General features: G+C 33.9%; 2 protein-coding genes across 2 annotated transcripts; both read left to right on the forward strand.

Annotated features, from left to right (window-relative positions):
- Nucleotides 1–1,805: 1,805 nt before the first annotated feature.
- Nucleotides 1,806–2,888, forward strand: LOC145099897 (uncharacterized). Its single transcript, XM_079037397.1, has one exon. It carries the CDS (start codon nucleotides 1,806–1,808, stop codon nucleotides 2,886–2,888), a length of 1,083 nt encoding a protein of 360 aa, XP_078893523.1.
- A 21-nt stretch (nucleotides 2,889–2,909) lies between these two features.
- On the forward strand, nucleotides 2,910–6,332 carry LOC145099898 (uncharacterized). Its single transcript, XM_079037399.1, has 9 exons — nucleotides 2,910–3,321; nucleotides 3,535–3,595; nucleotides 3,695–4,040; nucleotides 4,143–4,528; nucleotides 5,240–5,298; nucleotides 5,362–5,643; nucleotides 5,776–5,862; nucleotides 5,980–6,215; nucleotides 6,315–6,332. Exons 1-9 carry the CDS (start codon nucleotides 2,910–2,912, stop codon nucleotides 6,330–6,332), a joined length of 1,887 nt encoding a protein of 628 aa, XP_078893525.1.
- The last annotated feature ends 10,639 nt before the right edge of the window (nucleotides 6,333–16,971 follow it).

Raw genomic sequence — 16,971 nt, forward strand, 5'->3', positions numbered from 1 at the left:
ATCCCCAGATTAGGGCTTTCTCCCTTCAATACCAACTCACCGTGTTGGTCACTTAACACATGACCCGAATCGTGACTCGACTCGCCGAGTTGTCCTTCCTTATTTACACTAAGAACCCTGAACTTGCACTTCTGAACTCGGGGTGTTACAGAAATTTTCTTTTGTTACAGTCAATCAAGCGAATAATAATATTGTGGAGTCTCCAATACCTACTACTCCATCTCTGAAAAAGGATCTTATAGAAAAAGTAAGTAAGTGAATTTTTTATGATATTTTTAATACAATGGGTTGCTAATTAATGCTTTCTTCGCATATTGTCCTCCCATAGAAGGAACAATTATATGGGTACATCAGCATCTCAAATATCCCCCGAACAAGTCGAATACTATCTAAGTTAATATAATAATATGTGAAGGTTTGTATCGATCAGATACACTTCAAGTATGAATAACAAATAACAAACTAACTAAACAAATATTAAACAGAAAAAAAAGAGGATGAGTAATCAGAAAGATGCTAAACTAAGAAAGGATGCTCTCACCAAGAGAACGAATGCCACAAAGACGGTCACCAATACATGCATAAGGGTTTCACCCTGATGTTGAAAATATACGATTAAATTAATTGATATCCCACTAATTAAAGGATGTATACCTATCTAAGTAAAGGTCTGATCCTAATCACCAAGATTACGGATCAGATATCTATTATATATATATATATATATATATATATATATATATATATATATATATATACCTAATATACTATTAAAATGTGTGTATTTTTACAAACTTAACATTCTTGTTTTGCAGGGTTAAAATGGTACGTAATTTAAGTTAGTTAAGGTTATGGGTGTTTTGTGTTAATTATGTATTTCTTGTGGACTGTGGTGTATTTTGTGAGTTGTTCTTTAGGTTTATGCGCGGGTTGGATGGATCCATGTACCCGGATATTTAAGGCGTGCTGAAGGGTTGCAGATCATTATTCACATACACAAAATATCTTCGTATGTTCAAATCTCTCTCAAGACTCAGATTAGGGTTTCGTCTCTTCATTGTTTTGTTCTTAATCTCTTTGTTAGATTAGGGTTGAGTGAAATTGTGACAGTAGATTAGGAATATTTGTAGTGAGGTTTCTTTGTAAGTATCTTAAAAACCATTTGTTCATTTGTCTTCAAATGATATAATGAATGACGATGTTGGGAAGATATGTTTGTTTGTTTTTTAAGATGGTATCAGAGCTCAAGATTTCGATCTTGGTTTCCGATAGCCTTCGTCTTCACGATTGAGGTAATTTTCGCTCTCTTCATTGTTTAGATCATCTGGATCTTTGTTGTTCTCCTTGTAAAGTTCTTTTTTAGATTCTTGGTACTGTGAGTTTCTTTGGTTGTTGCAGGTCTGTTGTCGAGTGGAGATCCTTGTCTGACTTGTTGTCTACGAATGGAGATCCTTGGTAACAGAACGCTGACTCATCATATCGATTAATCTTGACTCTAAAATAACTCTCACAAGAACGGATTTCATCACCGTTAACTCTTGAAGAGAACGGAGTAACAAGAGTCGGTATTTCTTCCTTCTTCGCGGTTGTTGTGAGCTTTCTTGCTCCTTTTTTATCCCTATTTCTAGTTGTAGAATCTGAGAGATCCTGGTTGTCTTGAGTACACCAGTTATTTTTTTTTGGTTAATTTTTTCTTTTGTGATTCTTGACTTGGGCCCCGACAGACTGTGGTGACCATCTGGACTTAAGGAGTCACAATTGTCTTTCTTGCTAAGTTTCTTTGATTATTTGTTTCTTTGTGCATCATGACTGGTTCTGAATCTGGTAGTGGTTCTAAGGCTTCTGAGTCTATAAACTACGGTGATCCGTTGTTCATCCATCCTTCTGATAATACTCTTATTACTGTTATCAATTTTAAGCTAACCGGGACCGAAAATTTACGTGTATGGCGTAGTTCTATGACTAGGAGTCTTAGAGCTACGAATAAATTAGGGTTTGTTGAAGTTAAAGTGACTAAGGATTCTAGTGATGAACTTCAGTCACTAAAGTGGGAGCGTGCTAATGCAGTTGTTTGCTCCTGGATCCTTGGTTCATTGTATGAGTCCATTTATTCTAGTCATGCTTGTTCTGATTCTGCTAAGGATATTTGGGATGAACTGTTTGAAACCTATAATAAAGAAGATGGGTTTGTTATCTTTAATATTCATCAAAGAATTAACTCTCTTAGTCAAAATGAAACCTCTCTTTCCGAATACTTTAATAAACATGATACTCTCTTAAAGGAGTTTGATGGTCTTACCAGTCTTACTGAGTGTACTTGCGAGGCTGTTGCCACATTTAATGATCACTCTAAGCTGATGAAGTTAATGCAATTCCTTAGTGGTCTAGATGAATCTTTTAGTCAAGTAAAGAGCCACATACTTTTGATGGATCCCCTTCCTAATGTTAATACTGCTTTTTCCATTGCTTTTAGAGAGGAGTCTAATCAGAAGAATGGATTTATCTCCTCTTCTTCTAGTGTCTCCAAAAATCAATCTTATGCATTTAATGGTAGGTTCAATGATATAAAGATTCAAAATAATAGTTCAAATAAAGGTAGGAATCAGAACTTACAATGTAAAAACTATGGACTTAAGGGTCATTCTATTGAAAGGTGTTATAAACTAATCGGATATCCAAAAGATTTTAAGTTCAGAAGTGAAGCTAATAATGATAATATGAAAAGTCAAAATAAGTCCTTCACCAGTAACTCCTCATCAGTTCCTTCTAGTAGTTCTTTTTCATCTAGTGTTGTTTCAGATACTGGAGGTAGTAATGCTCACTATTTCACAAGTGAGCAATACAGCAAGCTGTTGAGTCTCATAAATGAAAAGTCTTCTATCTCATAGGATACTTCTGTGAGTGCTAATATGGAAGGTATTCGTATTCCTTGTTTTCAGTCATGTAATTCTTTTTTTGAACATCAGAAATGGATAGTTGACTCAGGTGCAAATCAACATATGACTTCAGCTGAGTCACTTCTTCATGATACTATTGATGTTTCAAAATTAAATCTTCTAGTCAGTCTTCCTAATGGTTCTTGTGCCAAAATTAATAAAATTGGAAATTTACAATTTTCAAAAAACTTAACATTGTTTGATGTCTTTGTTATTCCTCATTTTAATATAAGCTTACTTTCAGTACATAAGTTGTGTAAGGATACAAACTGTGAGATTGTTTTTAATGAACATGAGTGTAAAATTCAGGATTTACAGTCAATGAAGGTGGTGGAGAATGGTAAAGAAACCGGGGGATTATATTACCTTAATTCTTTTCCCTCAGGTATTTGTTCTACTAAAACTAACTTTGCTAAGTGTTTTGTGTCTAAGTTAACTTGGCATAGTAGATTGGGCCATCCTGCTGAAAAAGCATTAAACTGTTTAAAAGATAAACTTAATTTTACTAATACTAATCTCCCACCTTGTGATGTTTGTCACAAAGCTAAACAAACTCGTGAACCTTTTCCCCTTAGTGTTCATAGTTCATCTTTTTTAGGAGAGTTGGTTCATCTTGATGTTTGGGGTCCCTATAGAGTGTCTACTAGGGAAGGTTTTAGGTATTTCTTAACTGTCGTGGATGACTTCACAAGGGCTACTTGGGTCTATCTTTTAAAAGGCAAAGATGAAGTTTATAATTGTTTTACATCTTTTTATAGTATTTTGATAAATCAATTTGGTTCAAAACTCAAAATTGTTAGATCAAATAATGGGACTGGTTTTTTAAATGCTAAAATGAGTTCTTTTTTAAAACTTAATGGGATTCTGCATCAAACATCTTGTGTTTATACCCCACAGCAAAATGGGGTAGTTAAAAGGAAACACAGACATATTTTAAATGTTGCTAGATCCTTTTTGTTTCAATCTGCTCTTCCAGTTGTTTATTGGGGAGAAGCTATTCTTACTTCAGTTTTCTTGATTAATAGAATGCCCACTTTTGTCTTAAAAGGTTTATCTCCATATGAGCTTGTTTTCAAAAAACCTCCTATGTTTGAACACTTAAGGGTATTTGGTAGTTTATGATTTGCCAAAAAATTAAATAATCAAGACAAGTTTTCTGAAAGGGCTGAAAATGTGTCTTATTTGGATACTCATCTGAAAAAAAAGGGATACAAATTGTTGAGTCTTGATACAAATTCTGTTTTTATTTCCAGGGATGTGAAGTTTTACGTGTCTATATTTCCTTTTAAGATGAAGTTAGTATCTGCTGATAAGAATTTTGTTTGTGATAATCCTGTAGACCCTTTTTCCTATGATGATATTGATAATCCTGAATATATAAATGATGTTGTCAATTTGGATGACCTGAGTATTAACCACCAGTTAGATGGTTCTAATGCAGCTGAGAATTTGACTGATACCTTGTTTGATTCTACACCTGGTGACAGTCAGACTAGCGAGGCATCTATGCCTCTTTCTGGTGAGTCTATGCCAGGTCCTTCAAATGTTTCTGAGGAAAACAATCATTTAGATTCCTTACCTTCCTTAGGACAGTTTGTAGGAGTTTTCTAGGTCTAGAAGAGAGTCTAGAATGCCTGTTAAGTTTAGTGATTACATTATTGAGGGAAAGTATAAATATGGGATTGAACGAACTCTTAACTATTATGTTCTTAGTGAAGAAAATAAATGTTTTGTTTCAAATATTCATAAAACAGTTGAACCAAAAAGTTTTGTTGAAGCCTCTTCTGATCCTAATTGGATAGAGGCTATGGACAAAGAAATGGAAGCATTGTGTAGAAATCATACTTGGGACATTGTTGATTTACCAAAAAAATAGAAAGGGAATTGGTTGTAAGTGGGTATATAGAATTAAATACAAACCTGATGGTATGGTTGATAGATATAAGGCTCGCCTTGTAGCCAAAGGATATAATCATAGAGAAGGTATTTATTACCAAGAAACCTTCTCTCTTGTGGCTAAGATAGTAAGTGTACGTGTAGTTTTATCTTTGTCTGTAAACAAGTCTTGGCCTTTATATCAACTTGATATAAATAATGCCTTTCTTTATGGGGATTTTTCTAAAGAAATTTTTATGACTCTTCCTCCAAGATATCATTATGTGGGTGATAAAAGAGTATGCAGATTAGTTAAGTCATTATATGGTTTAAAACAGGCACCTAGAAAATGGAATGAGAAGTTGTGTGCTGAATTATTTAGTTATGTTTTTTTTACAAAATGTTAATGATTAATCTTTATTTGTTAGGAATAAAAACAACTCGGTTGTTATTTTGCTGGTTTATGTTGATGATATAATTTTAACAGGTAATAATGAAAGTGAAATAAAAAATGTAAAGTCTTTTTTAAACTCAAAGTTTTTGATTAAAGATTTAGGGAAGTTGAATTATTTTCTTGGTATTGAAGTTTTAAATATAAATCAAGGAATTTGTTTGAATCAAAGAAATTACTGTCTTGAACTTTTACATGAGTTTGGTATGTTAAGTTGTAAGCCTGTTTCCACTACTTTAGAAGCAAATTTTGTTCCTAAAAGGAGTTATGAGTCTGATGATCCTCTGTTGGAAAATGTGACTGAATTTCAGAAGTTAGTGGGAAAGTTGATATATCTTACTATTACTAGACCTGACATTTCATATTGTGTACAAATTCTAAGTTAGTTCATGCATAAGCCTCATAAATCTCATCTGAACGTAGCTTTGAGGTTGCTTAGGTATTTGAAAGGTAGCCCTAGAAGAGGTGTTTCTATTGTTAAAAGTGATACTTTTGACTTAGTTGGTTTTGTAGATGCTGACTGGGCAAAGTGTTTGTTTTCAAGAAAGTCAGTTACTGGTTATTGTGTTTATATTGGAAATTCTTTTGTTTCCTGGAAGAGTAACAAATAAACAACTGTTTCAAGATCTTCTACTGAGTCTGAGTACAGAGCCTTAGGTTTTGTTACTTGTGAAATAATGTGGATTTTAAAATTTTTGTTTGATTTGGGAATTAAAGGTTTAACTCCAGCTAAAGTTTTTTGTGATAATGAATCTGTTATAAAACTTGCTTTAAATCCAGTCTTTCATGAGAAAACTAAGCATTTTGAATTTGATCTACATTTTGTAAGAGAAAAAGTTACTAATCGAGTTTTGAAAATTGAGAAAATTAGTTCTTCTAAGCAAAGAGCTGATATTTTAACTAAATTTTTGAATCCTATTGAACATAATTTTTTAGTAAATGAACTTGGTTTGGTTAATCCTTTTAGTAATGGTTAGTGTTTCAAATGTTAAGTTAGAGGATGGGTGTTAAAATGTGTGTATTTGAACAAACTTAACATTCTTGTTTTGCAGGGTTTAAATGCTAAGTAATTTAAGTTAGTTAAGGTTATGGGTGTTTTGTGTTAATTATGTATTTCTTGTGGATTGTGGTGTATTTTATGAGTTGTTCTTCGGGTTTATACGCGGGTTGGATGGATCCATGTACCCGGATACTTAAGGCGTGCTGAAGGGTTGCAAATCATTATTCACATACACAAAATATCTTCGTCTGTTCAAAGCTCTCTCAAGACTCAAATTAGGGTTTCATCTCTTCGTTGTTATGTTCTTAATCTCTTTGTTAGATTAGGGTTGATTGAAATTGTGAGAGTAGATTAGGAATATTTTGTGACATCCCCGATTTCACGGCCAGAAAAGACCGATTTGTTTATGCTTTGTTTTTAAAATCAGAGTAGTCTTTTACACAAAACAGTTGCGGAATTTGTTCCCAAAACAAAATATGATAAGAATTTATCAAAGCATGTCTTTAAAGAAATGTATTTTATTATATAACAAAATCTCAGGATGTCATGTTCAATACAAACCAAAAGCATAAACAGAACAAAATAGACCTTACAACAGTTATTCATAACTACTTTCCTATAATCCAAAATCTCTCATTATGTCAGCCAACTTATGCCCTCGTGCCATAACCTGTAATACAAAGAAAACTGAGAGGGTCAGGCTTGGGAGCCTGGTGAGCATATAGGGTTTTCAACCCACAATAATATAATTATTATATTTTGTTATCGATCAATCAATCCAATTACCCACCCCCATTATCTTCCTTTATTTCATAAAGATTTACCCTAAGAACCGATTACCCTTCTCCCATTCATTCCTAAGGATTGCCCTAAGGAATTGGCACAAAGTTTAGTGTCGCCAAGGTTCTTAGATTACCTCTGGTGAACTCGCAGTTCACAATAATTAATGAACACCATGTTCAAAAACACCTAACGAACACTTAGTACAAATATCCTTGGTGAACACCTAGTTCAAAACATCTAGTGAACACTTAGTTCAAATATACCTGGTGAACACTAAGTTCAAATATTCCTGGTGAACCTAATCACCTAAGGAACACAGAGTACGAAAGCTCTTAGTTCAAACAATGGTGATAATAATGTATATCTTGATCCTACAAAACCACTAATATTATTAACGCATATATATATATATATATATATATCATATTTCTAACACAATCTATCTCATCCCGCCGATCCCCACATACTGACTCTATACTATGATCTTACGAGATCTAGCCTAAGGAATCGATATGAACAAAAAACTGACAAGGCTGCTTCGAAAATTCCCTAGCAGGAAACGAGGATCAATAAAGACATCAAATCAAGGGAAGGGAATAAGTTTCACCACGAACATTCTTTCGTAAAAGAAAGAAACACAAGACATTTTAAGTCAGGGGTAGTTATCTATATAACAATGCCTAGGCGTGGTTCGACTATCATGAGGTATTATACCTCCAGACTCTACCTATCCTAGCATCAAACTTTGCCTAGCAGTGGCCTGAATAAATGAGGTATTTCACCCCCAGACGCACCCTATCCAACAATATAACACCAGACATACCTAGCAGTGGTCTATTACCGACACACTTTATTAGGCAGTCTATGAAGTTCCCTTAATTACTTCGTGAAAGAAAACACTGACATACGAAGCTCGGTCGATCACCTCATAAAGAAACGCTGACTCCAAAGCTCTCTGAAAATAAAAGTATGGGGTAATACTACTAGAGTACTCCCCTACACTCCCGTAGCCGACACACAAAATTGTCAAAAAGACTTTGTACACGATAGTACTTCTGGCACATTATAGTACTCTGGTATGCGAAAGACTCGTACCCGAGAGCGTAATAGTACCTTGGCACAAGCAACACCCAAGACATAGAGCTTTGAAAAGAACTCCGTACATAAAATGTACTTCTGTACGTAGGACGTACTCCACCGATCATCAATCTCACCCCACACGTACTCTTAATAAGAGACTTTCTAAAGTCCAATCTTAATTGAACTAAACATCTCATTTAAGTCTTAAACCATCACTAGGCAAACCTACAATGTTTATAATCAATTTTTGATACTATCTCCGTTTAGGCAATGCTAACTAGTGTATACTTAACACAAGGTTTTAAGTAATAATATCATATATACACATCTTAACACATAGTGAACCATATCTGATCCGCACGTTGTATATCATCAAATATATCTAACACGCATTTTGGATAATAAAAAATACTTCACATACATATGTATATTTCATACTTTAATCAAGACTCGTATTAAAATCACGTTCCTAAAAGGGACTATAAACATGATACCTTATTGAATGAACACGTATTTCAAAAATACATAATCCTTACTCCCGAATCTTAAATTTGCCTCATTACCTAATCCATATTCCTGGATCTAAAACTAACCTCTTGATCTGATCGATACTCTCGGATCTAAAACTAACCTCTTGATCTGATCCAGACTCTCGGATCTAAAACTAACCTCCTAATCTGATCCATACATCCAGATCTAAAACAAGTTTATCTCTTTATCCTTTTATCTCATGGTCCAACCCATCTTTTATCACCTACCAACAACCTAATCTACCCATGTTCTACCCAACATATTTTAGATACAAAATACATATATAGTTTAACTCATTAAAACTTATATAATTCATCCATTCCACAATCATCTCAAATAAACAACAATATATTATACACATAGCACGTATTTCATAGCAAATACTTAATATTTATGTGTTAGAAGAAAGTGACCACACACTCACTTGATCAGAAGATGATCGGACTGATGGGTTTTGATCATAAGACATCCTATGTGCTCATACAAATCCTAATGCTTGGATCTAGGTTTCTCTATTGTACATGCTTTGAATTCAAGACTATAAACCCTAATTCTAGCATATGGAAATCAATATTAACATATAATTAGGTTTATGATATTACCTTGATTGTTATGTAGAAATAACAATCCCAATTCCTCCTTGAATTGACTTTGGAAGGCTTAGAGTCACAAGTGTCACTCCTCTAATGGCTTACAAACACCAGGAGCAAATAGAGAAGGTATAAGGAGAGAGGAGAGAGGTAGGAATTCGTCCTTAGGACTTCTTGGGAAGGCTTCCCCGAATTCATGAGCCTTAGGGGGTTTATATAGGTGTAAAGATTAGGGTTTTAGTCCTTATCCTTATCTAGTTGCTTGCCCACCAAGCAACCATAAGATAAGTCTTAGAAACCCTTATCCTAGTCGAATTCTAAGGCATTATCTCCTTAAATGCGTTCACCCTATATTTAAGATAATCCTTACCTTATTTTGTAACTATCACATAATTACAATTCAGCCCCTCTAGTTTAATTAATTACACTTGATCACAAAATTAATTCTTAATTAATTATTGACCAATATTAATTAAACAAATATGATTTCTCCTTTAATATATTATTCTTATAACATATTAATAAATCATAATAACCTCTCTCTCTCTCTATTTATTTCTCCAATCAAGTTGCTTTGGTGAAGGCAACCCAAAAGGATCATGCACCATCGGGTCAAGTACATACCAAAATAGTTATGGACTTAGACACTAATCCAACAGTCTCCCACTTGGATAAGTCTAACAACTATTCTGCGTATGACTTCGGATCCCGATCTGCAATCGTAGCTTTCCAAAGCCGTTGTCAACTCTGATCATATCAAATACGCGTGTCCTTAGATAAGGGATCATATATTCCTCCATTCTAGATATCGTATGAGATATGATTTCAAATCATTCTCTTTGTACTATATCTCGATTCCCGATTTATGACGACTGACTAATTGAACAAATCAAATTAGCCCTAGCCCGGCCGAGCATTTACGTTTGTCATCACTAAACCATCGAGGGGCCCAAAGATATCGCTTTTATCCTACTTTGAATAAAAAGAATGGATAAACTTTGATACAATGCTCGCTTGCACTTACTAACCAAATCACACACAACAATATGTTTTATAACACCAAGTTACTAGTACGTTTACATATTATCAATGTGCAACCGATTCGCAAGATACAACTCACACATCTCGGTTTCAAGAATATAAGATGTTATCGTCTCACCAATCACTCGTGATACAATTCATGGAGCGATCCAAGTGAGCGTGGGTTTAATACAATGCTCAAATCATATTCATAAGCACTCATGAACGTTGCAGCAAACATTTGCTTATGTCTAATGCTCTTTAGACAATCCACACACCAATTCATGACAGTCTTCATTCATATCTACTTCCAACATATGAACAACTGTGGCCCGTTCGAATAATTCGATTATTCTTAATAAACTCAATTATTCTGGAAGTCAAAACATGCAAATGTGAAACACAAGAATAATACTAATCCCATATGGCCTCAAACCTTTGAGTATAAATAAAACGCCTTTTATTTATCACCATATTGATTACTCATTATTTGTCGTTTCGGGTAATCAACTTCTTTCTTGAATTCCAACACTTGTCCCATGCTCCTAGCATGCACACAATGTTTACCTATGGTTCTTACTTTGTAAAATGGATCACATTGAACACATTTCCAATCCTTCTCATTTCATAACTCCAAATCCGTTTTTCATAAGTTAAAGAATATCAAATTCTTGTTACTTATCGAATATGCTAGATTCTAACATTCTATGCAACTATCCTTTCGTAATGTCACTGCACCAAAGTCACAAAGACTATTGCCAATGATATTACAAAGTCCTCTGTCGGAGATTGTTACAAGACAATTCCTTAGATATGATGTCTCTTACTCAAAGTACATTCCTTTGAACATCCTTTTGCATAAAAGTTTCTAATCTTAGACATAGATCTTTTAATATTCATTCCCAATATGGACACACTTCCATATGTTCCATATGACAACTTATTCTTAATAGAATCTTATCTATTCCTAATAATGTCGATATGGTCCATCCAATATGAAAAAATTTCCATATCTTCCAATACTATACTTCCAACTACTCACAAGCAACCAATCCTCGTCGAACTTGGATTGTCCTTTGATAGTTGTTTAATTATTTTAGTCTAAACCGATTCTAGTCCTTTTTCCCTCTAAATGTGCTCGACATTTGGAAAATTTTAGAATGTTCAAACATTAAAGCACTTGCAATCGATCCTATACCTGAAGCGTATGGGACACGACGCATAATGTTTTATTTGCTATGTTCTCAAAATTCAAATTGTGAAGAGGGATGCCGTAATCATAATCGAAATTTTAAGAACACACTATGTATCTTTGACTAAATTTTATTAACATTCCACAACCTAAGCCTTTAGATTTGAAATGAAGCATAATATTCTCTCCCTTAATTATAGCAAAACAACTTTACAACCCTTACAACTTTGCAAGGTATAAATCTTGTTTTCTATAATTAATATTGCCAACTTGCAGTACGTGCCTTAATAATCATATAATCATAACATTTATGCTCCCACTATCATGATGATTATTATAAAACATAACACTTATGCTCCCACTAGCTTCGACATGTATTCAGAAACAGCTTAACTTTCAGAAAAACAATACTTATTGAATTTCTTAAGTTCATGTTTCTAATACTTAGTGCTTTGATAATCTTTTATCAATGCTTCTTGAACTTATACACCTTTTCCTTAGATAGTTTATATGTGTGTGTAAACAATTGGCAAACCTCACAATTGAAATTATGGAAAGGGATACCGTAACCATAATCAAATTCGAGAATGCAATTTTACAATCACTATCTTCTTAAAATCTTTCTTAGTGAAAGCATTTCCTCACAATCATTTTCATGAAGGAGGAAATCTTATGACACTTAGATTTAAATGGTGTATGTGTTCCTATCCATGTGAATTTGTCAAAACCAAAGTTTACGGCAAACTCATATGGATCGAACTTTCTTGATTTCTTGCCTTTATGGTAGCACAGCTGCCCACCATGTCTTCCAAGTAGTTAAGCAGCTCACCTTTTCTTATCAATGTACTTTCCATTGATCAAGGTCCTTGCCTTTTATGCATTCAAATGAGAACTCATAGGACTCACATGCATAATTAACTCGATTGGATTGGCACAGAAACTAAATAATGTCAACACGATAGGTTGTAAACCTCAACTCGTGTGCTAGTGATGATCGATAAGGTTTATTTTATTTGTTCTTGAAACCTTTCAAGACCATTAAGACTCCCACTGACTCCTTGACATATAAGATTCTCTTGTCAAAACATTTCTTGACAAACAAATATTCAAGAGTTAGTGTAGCTTTTTTCAAAACACTTCATAAATTGGTCCTAGTTGATCTTTGTCTAATCCAAGACATCACAACTTTCCACATTTGATGAACGTTATAAACCTTTCTAATTCTTGTCACTCATTGTCACAATCTTAACTTTAAGACTTGTTTTGGAACGAAGTATGATTGACTTCTTGATTTAACCATTTCTTCAATTCTTGATTCCTCTTCTTAGACATACAATTGTACTAAGACTCACTTAGAGGATCAATTGAGATATGGTTCTTAATCATTAAGACCCATCATAAAGCATAAAAGGTACTCTCCCTTCTTCTTAGAATGAAGAAACTTTTATCTTTCTGCCTACTTGATTCTTCTTATTCGTTCTACTATTGATTTAAACCTTTTTCAATCAATCTAGAATTACACTTAATCTTGTAAGTATAATCACATTTACTAAACCTTTAGTAAATCATGACGAATTTCTTTGTTACTCTTATGGTAGACTTGATCAACACATAACCATTGTGTACTCGATCTCCTAGTCCTTCACTTGACACTTTGTCTATGAATTAGTCTAATTATCAAATATGAGATTTCTCATTCATTGTGCAACCAAGTTACATGATTCCAAATTTCTGTCCAATTGAAACTTTGGGCGATGAGAAACTCTCCCTATTTGGTAAATTCTCGACTTTCCATAAATAACATAATAAGAACCAAATCCATTATTGCTAATATTCAAACATCAATTTTTCATATACGCCATTGCAAGGATAAATAAATATTATAAAATCAAAATTTATTTTATTGCGGAAAAATTTGTCCTTACAATGCAATTCATTGAAAAACTATGCTAATACATCTCTTTTAGCAATCTAATTCTAACTCTAAGTAGTAGCTCAAGAATCTAATCTTCAAGAAATGCGATCGAAATCCATTCCTTCACGGTTAGATTTTGCTCACAAAACATTAATTGTAATCTTATCACATTATGTATTAAGAATCTAGAATAGAAGCTTAAAAGAGTTAGTTAATGGATTTTACCTATATTAGATCCATACGTTTCGACTCTCCCATCTCTTAGATTTCTTAGGTAAATAGGGCAGCTTCGTCTCCAATTCCCCTTCTCCTGGCAATAAAAGCAAATTGACTCTTTTGGAACAGGACATGGAACCACTTTAGACATTGCCTTTCAAAATTTTCGATCATAGCATGTCTTTCGTTGCCATTGTCTATATCCATAGAGGTCTCGAAGGCAGTTTCACCAATCAACTTTGCTTTTCTATTGCGCCAAATCATTGCTGATTCAGCAGCAATAAGCATGTAGGTGAGATCTATAAGGGTCACGTCGTATTTCATCATATAGTACTCTCTTACGAACTCACTATATGAGTTAGGAAGTGACTGAAGAACCCAATCAACAGCCATTTCCTCACAGACAACGGATCCCAACATTCTTAACCTATCAATGTGTGACTTCATCCCTAGGACATGTGCACACACCGGCTTTCCTTCTTTATGTTTACTTGCCAAAAGGGCTTGAGTGATCTTGAACTTTTCAAGCCTTTGAACTTGTGGGTTAGGGAGAATAATTTGAGGAGGACGAGGAAGTGAAGTATGATCTCTTGTTCCTCGATCGAATCGTGGAATATCATCTTCATGTGGAATGCTTGTTCCACGGGATTTGAGAAGACCATAGTTGTCAAACTTTGACATCTACAATACGGGAGAAAAATGAATTCAAGTTAGTTGATAGATTGAGTCCTTAGTAAATCACCCAAATGAAATACTAAGGCTAGGACCCAACACAATATTCTACAACTCGGGAGAGGGATGCCGTAACCCTAATTGCAGAATATTTGAAGGTAAGTGAATGACGATTCACTAATTTCCACCACGAAAAACGAAAAAGAAAATTAAGTTTTAAATCTATGAAAACTCCTAGATCCTTTGAGGTTCATTGAACTTTCAATGGCATGTTTAAATCTCGATATGCCCCTCTTGTTTATGACTGGGATGCCGAGGATCACAAAGCGGGTGTGAATAACCATGCAAACTTACATGGTGCCCTCACATGTTACAGTCGCCTATTCGATGTGCCGGTAAACCACACACGCTCCACCGAACTATGACAAACATTGAGTCACCCTTTGCTACCTTTGCTTAGAACCATTTAGTGTGCCGGTAAACCACACACGCTCCACTAAAGTCTTTGCAAGGGCACAAAGTGTAATTTCATGGAATTGCATCAATTCACTTTTGCCTAAGTAACTAAGATTGGGAATTTGTAAAACATTTAGTTACTTTTATATTTCATTATATTTATAATGGAAGGTTTTGTCCCATCCTACCTGTTTGGCTAACGACCCTCCACTAGTCAAGAGTGCGGTGGGTAAGAGTGGATACCCATTCAATCGCCATTTTATAGGCAATTTCCTTAAACACCCCTTATAGACCAGCTTCGTGAATGAGGCCTACTAACGGTAAGACTGACTTTTACTCATACATATATATAATGTTAGACTTTTAATGTTATATATAGTATAGGGTGTATTTTATACTTTTAAAATACTAGGTGGTCTAATTTAACAATTATACTTTTAATTCAATTAAATTGTAAACCTAAACTTTTATGGATTTATTAAACTTCTTTTAATTATACACCTTAATTAATTAATAAAACCATAAGGGTGTGATTTGAACTTTTTCAAAACAATACTAGAGTTTTAGAATTTAACATTCCTAATTAAACTTTTAATCAACTTTTTAAATTCCAAAACTTGAGGACAAGTTTTGAAAAATTTCAACACATTAGGGTTTAGAATTTAAATATACATCAAAATTAAACCATTTAATCAAAATTTAAATTCCAAAACCTGAGGGCAAATTTTGAAACCTTTTTCAAAAAATTAGGGTTTTAACTATTTAAATTTCAAAACAACAAAACTATTGGGTTCAAATTCAAACTATAAAACCTAAGGGGAAAATATGAAACTTTTCATAACAACAAGGATCAAATAACAAATAATTTAAATTAACATTTAATCACATAATTATCCATATTTGATTTGTTTAATGATTTCTTACAAAACAATTTACCAATTTAGTCAAAAATAATTAATTAATTATCTTATAAGGAAACAATTATCTTTTTAATTGATAAATATCTTCAATTAGATCAAAAGTATAGTCAAATATATCATATAATCGGATTAATATTGATCTAACATGATAAGGTAACTATCCCAATGCAAAAACAGCAAGAAATCCCGAGATTATCCCCATCTGACGAGTTAACTCGTCGAGTCAGGCTTGGACTCGTCGAGTCACCTTGGACTCGGCGAGTTCATCTATGGACTCGGCGAGTCCAGCCTCCAAAAACACAAAATTCGAAATTTTCAAACATATCAAGCATCAATACAATAGAAACCAATCAAGGCTCTGATACCACTGATGGGTTTTGGTCATAAGACATCCTATGTGCTCATACAAACCCTAATGCTTGGATCTAGGTTTCTCTATTGTACATGCTTTGAATCCAAGACTATAAACCCTAATTCTAGCATATGGAAATCAATATTAACATATAATTAGTTTTATGATATTACCTTGATTGTTATGTAGCAATAACAATCCCAATTTCTCCTTGAATTGACTTTGGAAGGCTTAGAGTCACAAGTGTCACTCCTCTGATGGCTTACAAACACCAAGAGCAAATGGAGAAGGTATAAAGAGAGAGGAGAGAGGTAGGAATTCGTCCTTAGGACTTCTTGGGAAGGCTTCCCCGAATTCATGAGCCTTAGGGGGTTTATATAGGTGTAAAGATTAGGGTTTTAGTCCTTATCCTTATCTAGTTGCTTGCCCACCAAGCAACCATAAGATAAGTCTTAGAAACCCTTATCCTAGTCGAATTCTAAGGCATTATCTCCTTAAATTCATTCACCCTATATTTAAGATAATCCTTACCTTATTTTGTAACTATCACATAATTACAATTCAGCCCCTCTAGTTTAATTAATTACACTTGATCACAAAATTAATTCTTAATTAATTATTGACCAATATTAATTAAACAAATATGATTTCTCCTTTAATATATTATTCTTATAACATATTAATAAATCATAATAACCTCTCTCTCTCTCTCTCTATTTATTTCTCCAATCAAGTTACTTTGGTGAAGGCAACCCAAAAGGACCATGCACCATCGGGTCAAGTACATACCAAAATAGTTATGGACTTAGACACTAATCCAACAGTCTCCCACTTCGATAAGTCTAATAACTATTCTGCGTATGACTTCAGATCCTGATCTGCAATCGTAGCTTTCCAAAGCCGCTGTCAACTCCAATCTTATCAGATACACGTGTCCTTTAGATAAGGGATCATATACTCCTCCATTCTAGATATCGTAAGA

Source organism: Lactuca serriola, chromosome 4 (genome assembly GCF_051521515.1).
Source record: "Lactuca serriola cultivar US96UC23 chromosome 4, Lser_US96UC23_V15, whole genome shotgun sequence".
Taxonomy (NCBI): domain Eukaryota; kingdom Viridiplantae; phylum Streptophyta; class Magnoliopsida; order Asterales; family Asteraceae; genus Lactuca; species Lactuca serriola.